The 17288-nt window shown below is 33.4% G+C and overlaps 1 protein-coding gene across 2 annotated transcripts in view; it reads right to left on the reverse strand.

Moving 5' to 3' along the window:
- Positions 1–17288, reverse strand: part of LOC143229049 (protein FAM193A-like) — a 101132-nt gene that overhangs the window by 71222 nt on the left and 12622 nt on the right. For both annotated transcript variants that reach the window (XM_076460757.1, XM_076460756.1), the window contains exons 2-4: positions 14797–14944; positions 13964–14016; positions 1551–1625 (exon numbers count right to left, since the gene is read on the reverse strand). In XM_076460757.1, the coding sequence (XP_076316872.1) occupies positions 1551–1625; positions 13964–14016; positions 14797–14944 (276 nt within the window). The remainder of the gene's footprint in view (positions 1–1550; positions 1626–13963; positions 14017–14796; positions 14945–17288) is intronic.

A 17288-nucleotide genomic window follows, 5' to 3' on the forward strand; every position in this document is an offset into this window, starting at 1 on the left:
GAACTCTGCTTCAGTATTCAGCCACATAAAAAAACATTAGCACTAGAAGTGAGGAGAAATAGTGGTAAGTGTGACAGAGAAAAATCCAGTTGAAATGCTGGTTGGTTAGCATTTATTGGTGCAAAGCAACTCTAGGTTAACCACGCCAAACAATGTGTACAGTGGAATGGAGCACAGCACCCCAAGTGGACCAACCGACTGATCCTGGGGAGACACTCCAAGGCAGCTCGCCTACAGGAATTCAAGGTCAAAGTGGTGTGTTGAAGTTGGACCCCTCAGCCACTAGCATCCTTTCTTCCCTTTCACAGATTGCACACACAGCAAACATGTGGGTGGATGTTTAGATCTCAGAAGAGGTAAAATGAAAATACAGAAACTTTCCTGAGAGGTCCCCTCACCACATACAGGAATTCACCTCGAGAAGAACAGGTTCATGAGAAGGTTGAGATAAACAAGAAACCAGTGAGGAAGGTACGGTGTACAAACAGGCAGACTTGACTCAGGCACTTAATGATCCAGGAAGGCTACAAAAACATCTTGTCTAAAATAGGGAGATACAGGCAAATTCTGTAAGGAGGTATGGGATAAATGGATACAGAAAAAAAAAGAAAAAAAAGAGCATCCCAATAACAAAGGAGCTTTATTTGAAGGGGAAGAGTAAATAAGAACAACTGTGCCAAAATGGTAAAAATAAGGGCATGAGTCTCCATTTAAAATTTCTCAGGGGAAAGATGAGTAACTTCATACCAAAGGTGACAAAAAGGTTCAACAACATGAGGCAAGTATAGGAGAATTAAGGTACAAAAAAAAAAAACATCACTGAAGTGTTGGGACATATGCCCCACAGAAGCAGAGGATAAGCTAACTACTGCAAGTAAAAAGTCTGATAATGATATTAAGCCAGAGCATCAGCTTCCACTGCAAGGTCAAGGCATACTGACCATAGAATGTAATGGTGTGCAAACCTACTGGAATAAACCAATAGCATCCACTGTAGCTAAAAGTGAATTTGTGGAATAGGACAGAGGAGAAAACATATATATACAGTAAATACACACAGAGAGCTCCAAAAAAAGATGTTAGCATGTACAAATAAAAATTTTGAAAACTGAACTGTAGCATACCAAAAAAACAATGTTCTAGAAAACATAAGTACTTGATTGAAATTCCACGAGAGAAAAAAAAAAAAGTTTAGGAACCATGGGTGTCAATCAACAAGGTAGTTGTGCTAAAAGTTGTGTTGCACTCTTAGTGGTGAAGAGTTGTTACACATTCGTATGCAATCTTGCAGCTGCCTCATATGTTCACACATGAAGTTAGGTGGGAGTATCATGGCTAATAGTGAGCAAAATGTGGTGCAGTAGAGCACTATATAAGTCAAAAATATATTTTAAGAGAATATAGGAAAGTACTGTGTCCAAAACTTTACATGCCAAGGTTACTTTTCCTCAATTATAAAAATGAGGACTTTTAGGTTATTGTTAAATAACTTATTATTGATGTCTATTAATATCACAGGAAAAAATAATATGTTGGAAAGATAAAATTACCATCACTGGAGGTTCAAATGTTCTCTGTTCTTCTTCAACACGTGCCTTGCAGTCCGAACAAACCCATAGAGGAAGCTTGAAAAGAAAACTTGTTTAATATAACATATACAGTTAGGAAGTGGGAAAAAATGTTTCCATTTACTTTTACTTGAACTAAAAAAATTACTCTTAATTTGTCCAGACATGTCAATTATTAATAATACACTAAAAAGGATTTTCTCTAAAAATATTTAAATCCACAAAAATTTCTTGAAAAAGAATTCTGTGGAACAAGTAAACAAACCCTGATGCATGCATTTCAGCAATTTGAAAAAAATTATCAGTATATCATCTTGGACTTTTAACTTATATTTAAAAACTTTTATTCATTGTTCAAATCCACACACTAATAGTTGTCATAGTGTTAACTTTTTTTTTCCATTTAAAGACTGAAATTAGGTAGAACCTAATTTATTCCTCAAAATGAGAACACCTAATATATATTTTTATTTAGTGGAGACTTGAGGCAATGTAAAGTGCAGTGGTTTCGAAACTTTTTCATGGACATTACCCTAACCCACTAGCCTGAAGTAGAGCTACATCCCTGATGTCACAGGAATTTTCTTTTTTTTTAAAGATTCTTAATCATTCTTCATTTGATGAAGCTTTCCTATAATCCTAGCAGCCCTGACACATTAATGTGCACAACACAGTTTGGAAACCACTGCTGCAGAAAAACAAAAGCTAGTTAGTCTCCTAAAATTACAAGATTAGCACTTTAAGACTGAAACAAAATTCTACCATTCCTAAGGTAATCAATTCTTCAACAGAATTAAAAGCTTAAAATCTGAAAGATCTTCATCATCTTCAAATGTGGTTGCTGAACTATATAAAAGATGTAATGCAGCAGTTTGGATTTGAAAATCAAAGACGACTGATATAAGAATGTTAGGATAAGTCAATAAAGAATACAGGATGACATCAAGAGACATACTTATTATTAGACTGAAAGATGCAATTCCATAAAAATTCCACAAATCAGTAATTTTAATGACAAAAAGATGAAAATTAATTGATATGAAGAATCAAGAGGAAAAGTTTAGTCTTGCTTATAACAAGGGTTTAGATTAATATATGCTTCAACATTTTACAGTTAGCTTTTTTTTTTTACATTTGCTGTCCTACTAAAATATGAATGATAACTTTAAATGTGTTGTGTTAATGCAAAAATAAATTTGCTTCAGAGATCAAGGTCATGCTAATAGCTTTAATGCAATAGTGATTTACTTGTACTTAATAATTAAATTATGAACAAAGATATTTTAGTCAGTATACAAAAATGCTTTTGTGCATCAGAAAATTTTTCAAATTTTACATGAAAAGTCCTTATTATGTCCACATAGTTTTATCAAATGTTTCTTAAAAATCTTTATATGTTACTTTCACTAACAAGCCTATGAGTTTTATCAAATGTTTCTTAAAAATCTTTATATGTTACTTTCACTAACAAGCCTATGTATGGGTTCATTTGATTTGACCAACCTGGTAATCACCGTATAAAATTAGGAAACTAATATACATTATGCCCTTTTAATTCTAGAATGACTACAGAGTATAAAACAAAAACATAAATATTTAAACTTAATACCTAAAATCTCATAACATTACATATTTATTACTTTGATTTTTTTGTCCTTTCAGCTGTGTCTGGCTAACATTACAGAAGTTACAATGATGTGTATCCAATAACATAAAACTGACCTTTAGTTTTTACAAAGTGACCCATCTCAGGTGTACTTTTTAATGGATTAGTATTTGGCAAAATACAATCAGATTTCAATTAATATAAACTATATACATACATAGATTATTACTATTTACAAACAGGTTCTTAAACTTACTTTTCCTGAGATACAGAACAGTAAATAAAGAAATAAAGCACATAATTATCTCTTCTAGTTATGGCCTTTGCACTTGCTGATGCTCGTCTTGGTTTGCTTAGACTTAAATTTTGCACGTGGAGGATGTGAAACTTTTTTTATGATTTATGCATATGAATAATCAAAAAGTCATAACTTATTTCTTTGATATCATAGAAATTCCTTATGATTTATCAAATTTAACAACAAATTTGTATTTGAATCTAAAAAAAATGAAATCATGAAGGGACTAAAAACTCAGCTTTCCAGCTTGAAGGTTTGTCTCCAAAGAGAGACAAAACATTGTTATATTTGTAATGGCTAAGAAAACCACTAACAGCTACTGGCTATTCACATATTGTATACAAATGGAAATAAGTGAATGGGGCCACTGTGTTTGATTAACTAAATATTGTTATAGCTCAGTAAATAGAAAAGGTGAAAGGTTATTATTTTACATTCTATCTTGTCAATATTCATAATTTGAATTTATAATTCATACAAAAATATAGACTTTGTAAATCTGACATCATTAACATTTATCTGAACAAGAGCTGCATTACACATACCATGTGACACACAAATATAGATGTTTATGTGTGTGTGATTAATATTTACTTTTAAATTAAGATATTAAATAATGTATAATATGAAAAGTTGAATTATAATATACAGTTTGATACCAAAGTTAAGAAGGTAAATTCATAAAATAGTAATTCAATAAAATATTGAATACAAGTCAACAAATGTAATGAGATGGTCTTTGTGTTCAATGGAGGAAAAATGTTGTCAAAATCATCCTCAACACAAACAGGTCTGGAATGACTTGTATAATTATCAATCATGCTAGGAATTATGTCAAAAATCCTCAACTAAGACCCTTAGCATGAAGCCTGTGTAATGGCACTTATATTAGTCTGAAAACTATCAAAAGTTGTAATACTAACTCCAGAATTCATCTTAAACTGTGAAGAATTCCTAACTAAGAAAAACAAAATTGAAAAAAAAAGTGCATTATTGAAGAAAACTACTACAGAAAACTAACCAAAGCAAATGAATACTTCATATAAATCACTACTTCACAAAAGCAAATTAAATCAACACAGGAAAAGTGCACAATTGAAAATGTCTGCACTTCATCACTGCCTAACAAGAAGTGATAATTCAATAGTATCAGATAGAAAGAATCACATGTCAGAAAGGTCTGTTGCACTCCTATTGGTGTTGGGTTGTCATATAGAGCACTTTTTCATGTTAGACAGTGAATCACACTGATTATAGGGCACAAGGGTGTTAGGTTCAAGGCATGTAAGAAGGTTTTATACATAGGATACACGAAGTGAGAATATCTATACAGGTGAGAGGAGGCAATACACTCTATGAGATTTACCATATACATTGAACAACTTAAAATTGTATTAGAAAAAACTACGAAGCATACTGAAAATTTCAAGCATAATTAAAAATGTCATTATTTTGATTTCTAAGGTAGCACTGACCTTTAAAAATGGGCAAATTTACATGCTGAGGAGACACTGTTAAACATTTCTTATAACCTTCAAGTTGAACACAAAATAAAATTATAATGTTACAATCCCTGAAAGTACACTTTTAGTCATATATTTCACATGCATAATTAATAGAACAGGGATGGATAACAAACTTTTAATACCATAATTTTACTTAGGAATGATAAAACAAAAATTGATACGCATGGTCTTTGTCAATATCCTCATAGCTTGAATTAAAAACTTTACAAATTTTGTGCAATGTTAACAAGATATGGACAATTAATTTTAATTAATGCCTTCATGAGTGGTATTTTGATAAATAACAAGACAACCAGAAAAGATTTTTGAATTAAAAAAAACATTCAAGCTATGAAAAAGAGTAATAACAACAAGTTTGCTAGATTTGGAGTTTAAGAAGAAACATAATCACTACTAAACAGCAGAGAGTAAGGGTGGAGTGAGTGAACAGAAGTACCTGTAATAAATTCCTTTTTTTGTGTAGGAAGCTTATAACTTCTGATAAGGTACCTTACTTTTATTCACACATAGAGCTAGTATCCCACACTTAATAGGTGGAAAGGATCACTGAAAGGGAGAAAGTAGAAGCATCCTTCAAAAGTGTCCAAGAAACACCCTAATGAAGGAACCTCTAATAAGAGAATTGTATGTGGGAGATTGAACAATTTCTGTATTAGATATATTTGACCACATGTGGAAAAGTACAAAACTCAACCACCAGGAATTGACTTTCACATGGGATTTAAGATTATATATCCTAATCATGATAGCTCACTCCAAAGATACAACATCCACTCAGACAAACCCATGCAGAAATGAAGCATCCACTTAGAGGATGTACCAACAGAACACCATCACTCTAGTGAAATGGAACTGGAGAGTAGGAAGAACTCTCTTGTTACACTGGAAGAAAACAGTTTGTTGGTTTGGCATTTTATGGCACAAAGCAACTAGGCTATCTGCACCAGGGAAAAAAGGGAAACTCAGACTGTCCCAATACAGGCAACAGAGATACTGAGTAGGTAGAATCAAGAAAAACATCTTACTGATGGTGAGCTAAGACAAATTAAATCAAAGTCTCTGGAGGATGAGGCATGTAAGTATTCTCACTGAAGAGAGAGAAAAGTGCTCATCATGAAACATAATGTCTGAAGAAGGGTAAAATCACACTTTGAAATGCATCATAAAAAAAAAAGAGGAGACTGAAATGTGCAAAACAGATTCCATAGCAGTGGCCTGGAAAGGCAAGTGATAATCAGATGGAGGAAAACTGACAAAATCTAGGTCATCCTAAATGAGTTTGGAAGTTGTATGAGGAAGGCAAGAAATATTAGAAGTTAGGGTAGCCTTCTTCCCCCAGTTGTCATCACAAACTAAATTAATTGTAAGAAATACAAATTATACAGAATTACAAAAATTAAATAATCAATATAATGCAAATTTAAGTACATGTGTAGTGAAATAAACATGTACAAGATCTTACACATGTTGAAGAGAACAATATACTTAACATAATTATCAATTTATCCATAAGATCAACTACAGGGAAACCAAAAATAACAGACACCTGCTAAGCCAAATCAAACTGTGCAGGACAAAATGTATAACTAAGCTGTAATTTAGAAACCATAACCTGACAATAATATGCACAAATGAAGAAATATAAAAATAATAACAAATACGAAATAGACATTATATTGTAAAATTAAGTGTGTATTAATAACAAACATATTGATGAGATGTAATGTTTTGAATAAAAAACAATATACTGGTAAAATAAATTACAGGTAAACCTAAAATAACAAAGAACCACGTAAAGCATAATCTAACATTACAGGAGAGCCTCAAAAACTTGAGTTGAGACCAATCAAAGGACAGTTCATTGGTAAATCATTCTTCCAAGGAAGTTAAACAGATAATTCCCCAGATGAGGACCACGACCTGAAGCCTGTGTATATGTGTCGATAAAAGAGAAACTAAAATGGGAGCTTAGAATTTGGAATTCTAAATGAATAACTATACACAACTGTATTAACAGAAAGAAATAAAGAATATAAAAGAATAATCTGTAATAAGGTATTAAGTTTTGTGACTAGGTAAAAATATAAAACAATTCTGCTTCAAAATAAGTTACAAATATCACTACTGCACAAGAAATAGTAAACTTGCTGAGAGAAAATGATCTGATGATACAAAAATACTTAAAAGTGCACAAAATAAACATCTGAATACAAGCACTGCCAAACAAAAAGTGATAATTTGGTAGAATAGTACAGAGGGAGTCATATTAGTGAGGGTGTATTGCACTACTGCTGGTAGAGGTTTGTGGAATAACAATTTGAATGCAAGAAAGAATTAAACTATGTGAACCGAGGAGAGCACGAAAGTGAAAAGCTTGTGGTGTGTGAAAAAGTTTATAGAAAATAGAGGGCAACACTGAATGAGAATAGCTATGCATATGAGCAAAAGTAAAATAACTTGTCGGAAATGACTTTTTTTTATTTAGAACTACAAATTAATATATTATATAGAATGTTAACAAGTAAAAAAAAAACTGCCACTTTTTTTTTATCTTAGTCATTTATAGACAATAATAGAGTTTTTAAAATAGGTTGATTGGTTGGTTGATTTAGTGTTTTATGGCACAAAGCAGCTAGGCTATCTGCACCAAACATCCAGTAAAAAGGTAAAACTAAAGTAAATGTAGTAAAGTTCATAAAAGGAGATGAAGGTAAAACAAAACAGCATTTAAAAACATAAATAGCATAAGACCAATGTTGACATCCAGTCTACAATGTTAAGAGAGAAACTAAAGTAAGAAAAGTTGTAGAGGATTTTCTGTGGCATAATGGTAATTATCATAACCCGCCAGGAAGACTAACAGGTTAGTACAAGAACCACTGTCAGTCACCTGAAGTTGGCCTTTCCAGTCCTGGTTCTAGGTTATGTCATTACGGCCATTATCAAAAAGTAATCAAAGTTTTAAAAGACATGCAGCAAAATTGTAATAATAACTCGCCAGGATGACTAATGGGTAGTTCAAATGGACAGTTCAAACAGCAGCGTTAGTCACCTGAAGTTGGCCTTTCCAGTCCTTGTGTCGAGTTATTTAATGTTACAGCCATTTTCTAATTTCAAATCAAACTAGAGAGATTGTGATTCTTAAAAGGGAACTACAATAAAAAAGGTTTAATGAATAAATATAAAACACTTAAATGACATTAAAAAGATTAATGGCTTTTAAAAAACTAAAAACTTTATCAAGGTGGACAGTGTCACTGTCACCAATAACACTGTTTAAAATGGTGCTGTCCTTGAAAGTCGTAATGATGGCAGAAATGTGGCTTATAGTGATTTGAGTGTTACATAGACTACACACTGGTGCATCAGTTTCAGATAAAAGAAAACGATGAGTTAAACTGTGACCAACGCGTAGTCAAGTTAGAACAACTTCCTCCTTCCGATCCTTACGGAAGCAAGACAGCCAAAGTCCAATATAAGGTTTTATTTGAAAAAGCTTGTTTTCTCGTTCCTCACTCCAAGTTGACTGCCAGCTAGCACCGAGCCGAGGCTTGAATACAGGACCATAGTCCATGTATGGAATAGGCACTGCGGTGATAGTGCCAGAGCAGATAGACTTAGCTGCTGTGTCTGCAAGATCGTTCCCACGAATACCAACGTGGCCTGGTATCTAGAAGTAGATGTTAATGAGAAATGGGCCAGTCGGTTTTAAATATCAGTGAGAATAGGGTGTGAACCAACGTGAAGCAATTTCAGAACCAGTAGAGAACTAAGCAAGTCAGTATAAATAGTGCAGTTGGTATACTGTTTAGCTTCAATATGATCCAGGGCAAAAGAAATGGCATACAGTTTAGCAGTGAACACAAAAGCTGTAGAGGGGATTCTTCTGCGCACAACCACCGAACCGCAACAAACCATGGCAGAGCCCAGAGTTTCTTTTAAATAGGTATAGTGTGCAGAGCAATTGCAAGAATTACCAAACTATAGTATTACAATTATTTCTCTTGGGATCCTTATGTGTCAGGTTTAAGCAATTAGTTTTCAAGTTTATTATTTCCATCATTTATAAAAAGTAATGAAATAAAATGCTTTAAGTAGTGGAAGAAAAATGACAAGTGAATGGAATAAAGACTATTCGAAAAGAACTTTTTCATGCACTGTAAAAAGAAATAACTTCAAGAACTGAAAAATAGAAGTCACACAAATAAATTTATAAAGAGAAAAGGAACTGTTGAAAAAATGTAGAAAATGTGAATAAACACATTCTTAAATTGAAAAAGTATTTTCAATAATAACCTACTTTCATGCTACAGCTGTTACTAAAATGCTAAGGTTTCCATCTTTTGCCAAGTTAAGCATTTATCTGAATTTTTCTCACTCCAATTTTTTATTCTGCTCTTAATTGCACTTGACCATACCTGTCTTGTAACATTCTCCACCTAAGTCAATGCACCTTCCATTTTGGTACTGTATTTAAGCACTTCATTCAGATATCAAATTTTCAAGACTGACCCAGTCTGTAGTATCTAACATTAGCTCTAAGTGAGGAGGAAGGGCAGGAGAATGTGAGCAGAAATAATTATCATTAGAAAAACATTTTCAATTTAAGAAAATCTTAACTTCCAAAACATACCTCCATTGCAAAGGTGGATTATATTATCCAATGCATTTACATAAACTGTGGACATGCCAACAAAAGATTAGCAACCTAGCGTGGGAACTGCACTATCACCACAACAGATAAGCTCCTCCCCCAGAACTAATTCATGTACTGCAGACACAATTTAAAATGATCAGTAATTATTATTGGCTAGGCCTCAACCTGATAGCCAAGGTTCTGCTGTTTGGAATTAAATTATAGGCCCATGGTCCCTAAGTTCCAGGATGGTGGCTAGGGCATGTGGACTGCAATATATACAGAAGGAAAGGTGCATTGGAGAGCCATGAGGAACAATGCTCTGGAAACAGAGCAGGAGGTGAACCAAGTTCTGCAAACTTTTAAAATCAAAAGGACATAGATTCATTTAATCCAGCAACTGGCAGGGACAGGCAAGATCCCCTTAAGCTTTACTCACGATAGTCCATTAGTGGTAATTCAGGATAGTATAGTAATACCACCTAGTCTACCTCTAGGTGGTATTATGGAACACCTCATTTCTACAGAGCATGTTGCAACCTATTTAACACGTATTGAATTAGCAGTTGCTCGTGAGGAATTGGCTTGATAAAACCACACCTGCCTGGGCAATACTTACCAGAGTGGGATCCTGTGAAAAAGAGGTAAGGGACCCTGGAAAGTACCGAAGAACAAGAATAGCAGTAAAAATACTCAACCCTCTTCAGAGGAAGATACTGCCAGATCATACAAATAATGAGATAAAAATATTGAGGAATGTCTACATACCAATGTGCACAGTATCCTTCAGCATGCAATTTAAATGGGACAGTAAGGACATAAAAATGTGACAAATCTAATGAAATGTCACATATAGAAGAATTTTTAATGTAACTGAGGATAAATCTTGGGAAACTGAAGGATCCAAATGAATACAGTAATTGTCTAGCTGTTCTAGAGCATCAGTATAGGCAACATAACTCTAAGATACTTACAGAACAAAATAAACAATCAAGGCCTGATAAGCCACAGGGATGAGAAATACTGATCAGATGAATTAATGAAAAGAATATATCCTCTTCCCTGGCTACCAGTGTTTTAGGGAAGAAAAACTGGTCTTATTTTGTAGGTGGAATGATAAAGTGTCCTGTGCACAATCAGTGCAAACAACTCTGACCAATAACATCTATAGGTCAACAGTAATAAAAATTAAACCTCAAAGAAAAGCTGATACTTGGTACACAATGCTAAGATCCCAAGCTGATGTTAAGAAATGGAATGTGATGACACCTTAATACACCAGTTAGGTAACTAATATGGTTGTTTGGAACAAAGGACCCTAAAATGATGCGAGGAAGTTGGAGAGTACTGGGAAACAACATAATTTTCATCTCGAGTATCTCAAGGTAGTCAATAACACTGCCTTGTACAGGAAGATTGTGGAAGATGTAAAACCCTTGTCAAAGGGCCAGGGCAGAAAACAAGTTATGGTTGGCACTTCTGAACAAAATGGGTTCTACTTCTTCTTAGTACATCATTATAGAAAAATGTGTGTCATTTCCATTGATAAATGTCCATTGTGGAACTGAACAAAGATTGAGACAAATATATGGCACCATTACAAATTAAATTCTAATATAATGTAAAGGACCATGCAAATTCCATCCACTAAAGCTTCAGCTTCAGGATGGCTCCATGTACAATGTCAGTTTATGGCTGCCTCAAAGGTGACAAAAAAGTAGAAGAGGTGAGCACTTCTGAAGCTACTGCAGAAGCAGAAACAATTTAGCCACTAAAATCAGAAACTATCAACAGGACCTGAGAATGGGTTGTAATGAATAATAGCTAGTACCTTGAGTACTACACAAATTGGTAGGAAAGCCTAGAGATATAATTCCATCCAGTCTTGAAATACTACATCTATTACTAATGTCTGAAGATGAGGAACTGGAGACCAAAATGCCTGTAGCTGGGTGTTCAAACTAAATAGCCAACACACAAATAAGTATTTCATAATGAAGGCCAATCCAACAGAAAACCTTGTGATGCAACATCCATTCTGTTGGAAGAGTCTGTTTTGATCTAGACAATTCATCTTCTACAAAATTCATCACCCTTGGAACATGGTAAGCTATTAAAGTGACATGATAGGAGTAGCTCCAAGAGAGAATACTTCTTGCCCCATTGACAGGAAACGTAAGACACCACTGCAGAACTGTCAAAATGAAGCCTAACACTTTTTTCTTAATAAGTCGAGTGCATGAGACACCTCCCTTTGAACAGTGAAAAATCTAAAACACTAAATAGGGAAGTCTCATTATCCCACTACATGTCCTAGAATTCCTGGTTCTTGAGACATGTACCTCATTCCTAAAACAAAGCATCTGTGAGTAGATGGATCCCTGGACAAGGTGGTTGCACAGGAACATGTAGTATTGTTCTGATCTATCTACCTCGAGTTCAAAGATGATTCAAAATAAGGAAATCAGGTAATCCAATGAATTGCTGGTCATGATTCATTGGCTGCATAAAGAACAGTGAAGGGATCCTTTGTGTACTTGTCCCAGAGGAATGAGGGATTCAAGTGATGCTCACTCTTCCAAAAAATACCATCCCTGTAGTGGGAGAAGAACTGGTGATTAACAACTGAACTTCATGCTCCCTATTTCAAGAGTCAAATGGAAGTCAGTTGAGTCTGACTGAAATACGTGTTGAAAAAGACAATCAGATGGATGACATATGTTGGAGTGAGAACATTTCTCGTCTCTGATAATAAAGAATGTCTTGGTTGTTTCTGAAAGAAGAATCCAGGTGTGATGTTTTATCAGCTGTAGTATTGTTCCAATCTATCTATTGTTCACAAATGATCTTAAATAAGGAACCTGGGGAATCCAATGACTTGCTAGTCATGATCCATCTGCTGAATAAAGAACAGCAGTAAAGAAATCCCTTGGGTGCTTGTCCCAAAGGAATGAGGGATTCAAGAGATGCTCATTTTCCAAAAAAGAACCATCCCTTAGTGAGAGAAGGACTGGTGAGTAAGAGTTGAACTTCATGTTCCCTGTCTCAGAGTCACATGGAAGTCAGTTGAGTTTGAGTTTTGTGTTCAAAAAAGACAATCAGACCGATGACATACCATGCTGGAGTGAGAACAGATTTCTTGTCTCTGATAATAAAGATTGTTTTGGTTATTTCTGAAAGAAAAATCCACATGTAATGTTCTACTAACTGATGTGATGGTGCCAAATGTAACCAATTTTCCATGGAATGGTGTGCACATAGGTATAGAGAAAGGATGTGACAAGAAAAATCTTGTATGATTTAGCAAAACACATACAGTGCTGATGTTAATACAAAGCATAGAGCCCTGAAATGCAGCATCAGACCCTTCTGCAGAAAATGTAGATAGTGGTGAGATGCCATACTAGAAAACAGTTGCCAGCAACACATAAACAGGACATTCACAATTTTAGTAAGAAATGCCAATGCACAGTGGAGAACAGTTCACTCACTAATGAACCCTGAAGGAGCTAGGAATTGATATGAAGAAAAAAATCAATAACTGAATGCCAAGCTCCTGTCTTACTGAGCACAACAAACAGACAGAAATAAAACACCAGAAAAACTAGCATGACTTTCTTCATTGCCTTCTAGACCATGTAGTTCCACAGACATGGCAGACAAGGCATACTTGTCCCTTCAAATGAGCAGTAAAACTCTCTGCAGGAACCACACTATCAGTGGATGGGGAAAGAACTGACTACTCAGTTCCAAACCTTTCAACCATCAAGGAAGGTGCAGGTTGGGGAAAGGCCCAAAACATTACACATTCAGTAGAACAATTAAAGAAAGGGAGCCTAAGGCAGTTCATCCTAAAGTAGCCCTCCTGAGTAGCGAACATGATAAAAGGTGCAGGAAAAATATTCTCCACAAAATGACAAGGATCACCTTCAATTGTCTCCTCACTTCCCCTATGGAGAAAAAGAACAGAATATATATTGCCATCTCACTATGAATAACACTGCTGACAGTCTCAACCATGAGAGAATGAATATTATAAAAGTTCTTTTAATGCCTTTCAGGACAAAAATATCTATGAAATTCATTATTATAAATCAGAAATACTCTTTATGTTCTATTTTTCCACACAAGCTGTTTGTTGGTATATTGGATAAATGATAGCTTAAAGTCACAATATACATTTTCTATTGATAATTAAAAACCTAACAACATTTTCAGCTCTGAGTACAAAACTTCTACTGAGTAAAAGCACCATTGTGTTAAAAACAAATTAGAAAAATCTAGAGCTTGATGTTCACGCATTACTAAACAATCTATGAAAATTCATACCTGAGCTATAGATGTAGGAATCTTCACATCTTCTCTTCTCCAGTCAGTAGAATCTGGCAAAAAAATAATAAAAACATTAAAGATAGTTTAATATATTAAGTTTTATTACTTTTGTTTCAAAGCTTGTGCAAATGTACTAATAAAAGATACAACCTCAGATGTAGAAACTTGGAATGCAAAACAAATAACCAAACACAACTATGTTTGCAGAAATAAAGTAGAAAAAAATGCAATGAAGTACTGAGTTCTGTAACTGTGTACAAATATATAACAATTCAACTTTAGAAGGAGTTACAAATATCACTATGGTATAATAAAGCATAAACTTGCTTAACAAAATTGTTATGATGAAACAAAAACCAAAAAACTTGAAGAGATCACAATCTAAATGTCCAAACAAGAACGCTGCCATAAAAGTAGCAATATTTTGGCAGAATAGCACACGGAGACGTGAGTCACATGGGTATGTGGCATTACTATTAGTAGAGGTTTCTCAAACAATAATTTGCATGTAAGAAAGAGTTAAACAATGTGAATTGATGGGTGTATGGGAGTGAAAGGTTATTTTGTGGTAAAAATGGCCCTCAGATATAAAAACATACCCTAAATCAAGACTTAAGGATTGATAACAAAGGCTAAATGCTGTGGTCCTCATCAAATAAAAGCAATAAATTTGGATTTACATGCTAAATTAGTGGTTTTATACTACAAGGATCTATAGTGTCTTGTTATAGGCAAGTTAAATATTAATCAAACCATAACTAGATGAGGGAAACAAGTTATTAAAATACTGTATGATGAAGACAAAATACCTAGAATTAGATTAATAATACCTTCATTCTCAGCTGCACCATCACCATCTCTTCTCCCAGATCTTTCACATCGACACAACAGACAACGCTCTCCACCTAGATAAGGATTAGCTTGTTCCAAACTATCAAGATCAGCAACAAGTCCCATGTCCACTTGTTGTTCCATGATCTACAAGAAACAATATACCAATGTAAAATAGATTTAAAAATAAAAACAACTAACCCCATTATTTTTCATTACCAAGCTCTCTAATTTCTTAATTTTCATGTTACTAAATCAGTAAAAAACATTAATTCCTAACTTTGGTAAATGTATTCCAGGATAAAATGATAAACATATGTACCTAGCTACTAACAAATGAAAATGTAAATAAAAACTTGTCACAAATGTTTCAAACAAAAAATTCGAAAATAAATAATATTATTTGAAATAAGCAAATTACTCTTAACACACTAAAAATTATGAGTATAAACTTAACTGTTAATATTCAGTTAACTTTTATTTTTATGATTCAACAATGCAGATTTTCTTTTTCATGTCATATGGGTGGAATAGAATACATAAAGTACAAGGGCTGCTTGCGTAACACAAAATACTGCATTATTAAAAACTAATTTGTTATACTAACTGAACTGTGAAGTTTTAACCTTCAACATCCATAAATGTACATTTACATGCCTTTACTTTTAATCACTCTTTTGAAAATATTTAATAATTTTGTGAATATTCAAGAATGTATGTCTTTCCAGAACATTAGCAAATACAATCTTCCAACTGACTTGCGACAAATGTTTCACACTATGTAATATTAGGTACAAGTAATTTTTGTAAGAAATTAGAAAAATACATTTTATTTCAGAAAAATCTATCCTACTCCTATTATAAAACAGGATACTTATGATAATATCATACTGTTACAAAAGACTTAACCTTTTTAACTAGAAAAAAATTATTTATTCCTTTTGAATATTTTAACAAAGAAATTATTAATAGGATCCATGAACTTCATCAGTGTTTTAAGTTAACTATTTATAACATGTATATATGCCCCAATATATGAATGACACAAAAACATTAAAACAGGTTTTTTAGAAAGAGGTAAGTTATTTCACCTGATCTTTCCATTACGTTTTCACACAGATTTTTAAACCCCTTCTGTACATGTTTACTGAGTTACATTCAAATTTTGATTAAATCATTATTATATGAATGTTAATGAACTTACTATTATCAAGTATAACTCAGAATTTTATATTATTTAAGTTCCATTCCTTAATGTTAACATGAAACATTTAAAACAGCAATTAAAACTGCAGGTTTTGCTGTCATGTAATCTACTTGCAGTTACAAGTCTAAATTTTATGTAGTATATATGATACTATAAGAACAGAATAAAGGCTGTTGGCATACAGTTAGGGAAGGTTATACAAGCAGAGGTCAGATCGAGATAGATTTGTGGTAAAACCATATAAGAATTTCATGAGTGCAAATGCACGAGGAGTTATAGTGCATGGAGATGTGTTATTCCTCCTATTGGTAGAAGGCTTTTGTCACATGATTACAACATCATGCAATTGTGCAATTCCTGTAAAATCATGTGAAATTAGGTAAGTGTTGCTTGAAGACCAGTGACATGCAAATTGTTTTGAGAGATGCATGGAGGAAGATAGCTAAATTATGTGAAAAAAGAAGTTAATGTCAAAGAAACCTAGACTAGTATATGCACAGGCAGATCTGAATACTTGCAAAGTAAATATCAAGTGAAAGCCACATACTGACACTTAGCACTTTTATGTCTAGGGCCAAAATTTACGTGGTCTACATAAATCTACATAATTATATGTAAACAAGTGTCATTCTTTTGCTGCAGCAATGATACTAAACACAAAGTATGATCATTATTGTTAAGATCTATATAGTGAACTATTTTATACTTAACATATACAAGAAGTTCAATGACTTCACCATTTTGGTTGTCAAGCCATCCAATGTTTTGTAAGTATGGTAGTAATAAAGCTGATTGATTATGTTTGGACCTTGAAAGATATGTCAAAATGACCAGTGAAAGTAAACTGAAAGAACTTTATATCAATAATTCTGTTACTTTTGTTTATTTGTTACTAAGCATAAAGCTACACAATGGGTTATCTGTGTTATGTTCATTGTGAGTACTGAAACCAAGTTATTAATGTTAAAAGTCTTCAGAACTTATTGTTGTGGCCTAGATAACTATTTAGGCCAGTGACTTGTCTGGTCGTATTGACATATTTAAGAGCATAAATCTGGCCTTTATAAAATGGCCTGTCTTGAACGTATTCTCATGGACTAGTATTTTGTAAAATACATTTCAGTTGTAATACACATGTATGTATGTATGTATGTATGTATGTATGTGTATATATTTATATTATTCCTATTTAAAAGTAAGTTCTTAAATTTATTTTTCTTAAGACAGAACAGGAAATAAAGAAATATAACAAACAATTATTTCTTTTAGTTACAAACTTTGTAC

This window comes from Tachypleus tridentatus, chromosome 10 (genome assembly GCF_004210375.1).
Source record: "Tachypleus tridentatus isolate NWPU-2018 chromosome 10, ASM421037v1, whole genome shotgun sequence".
Classification (NCBI taxonomy): Eukaryota; Metazoa; Arthropoda; class Merostomata; order Xiphosura; family Limulidae; genus Tachypleus; species Tachypleus tridentatus.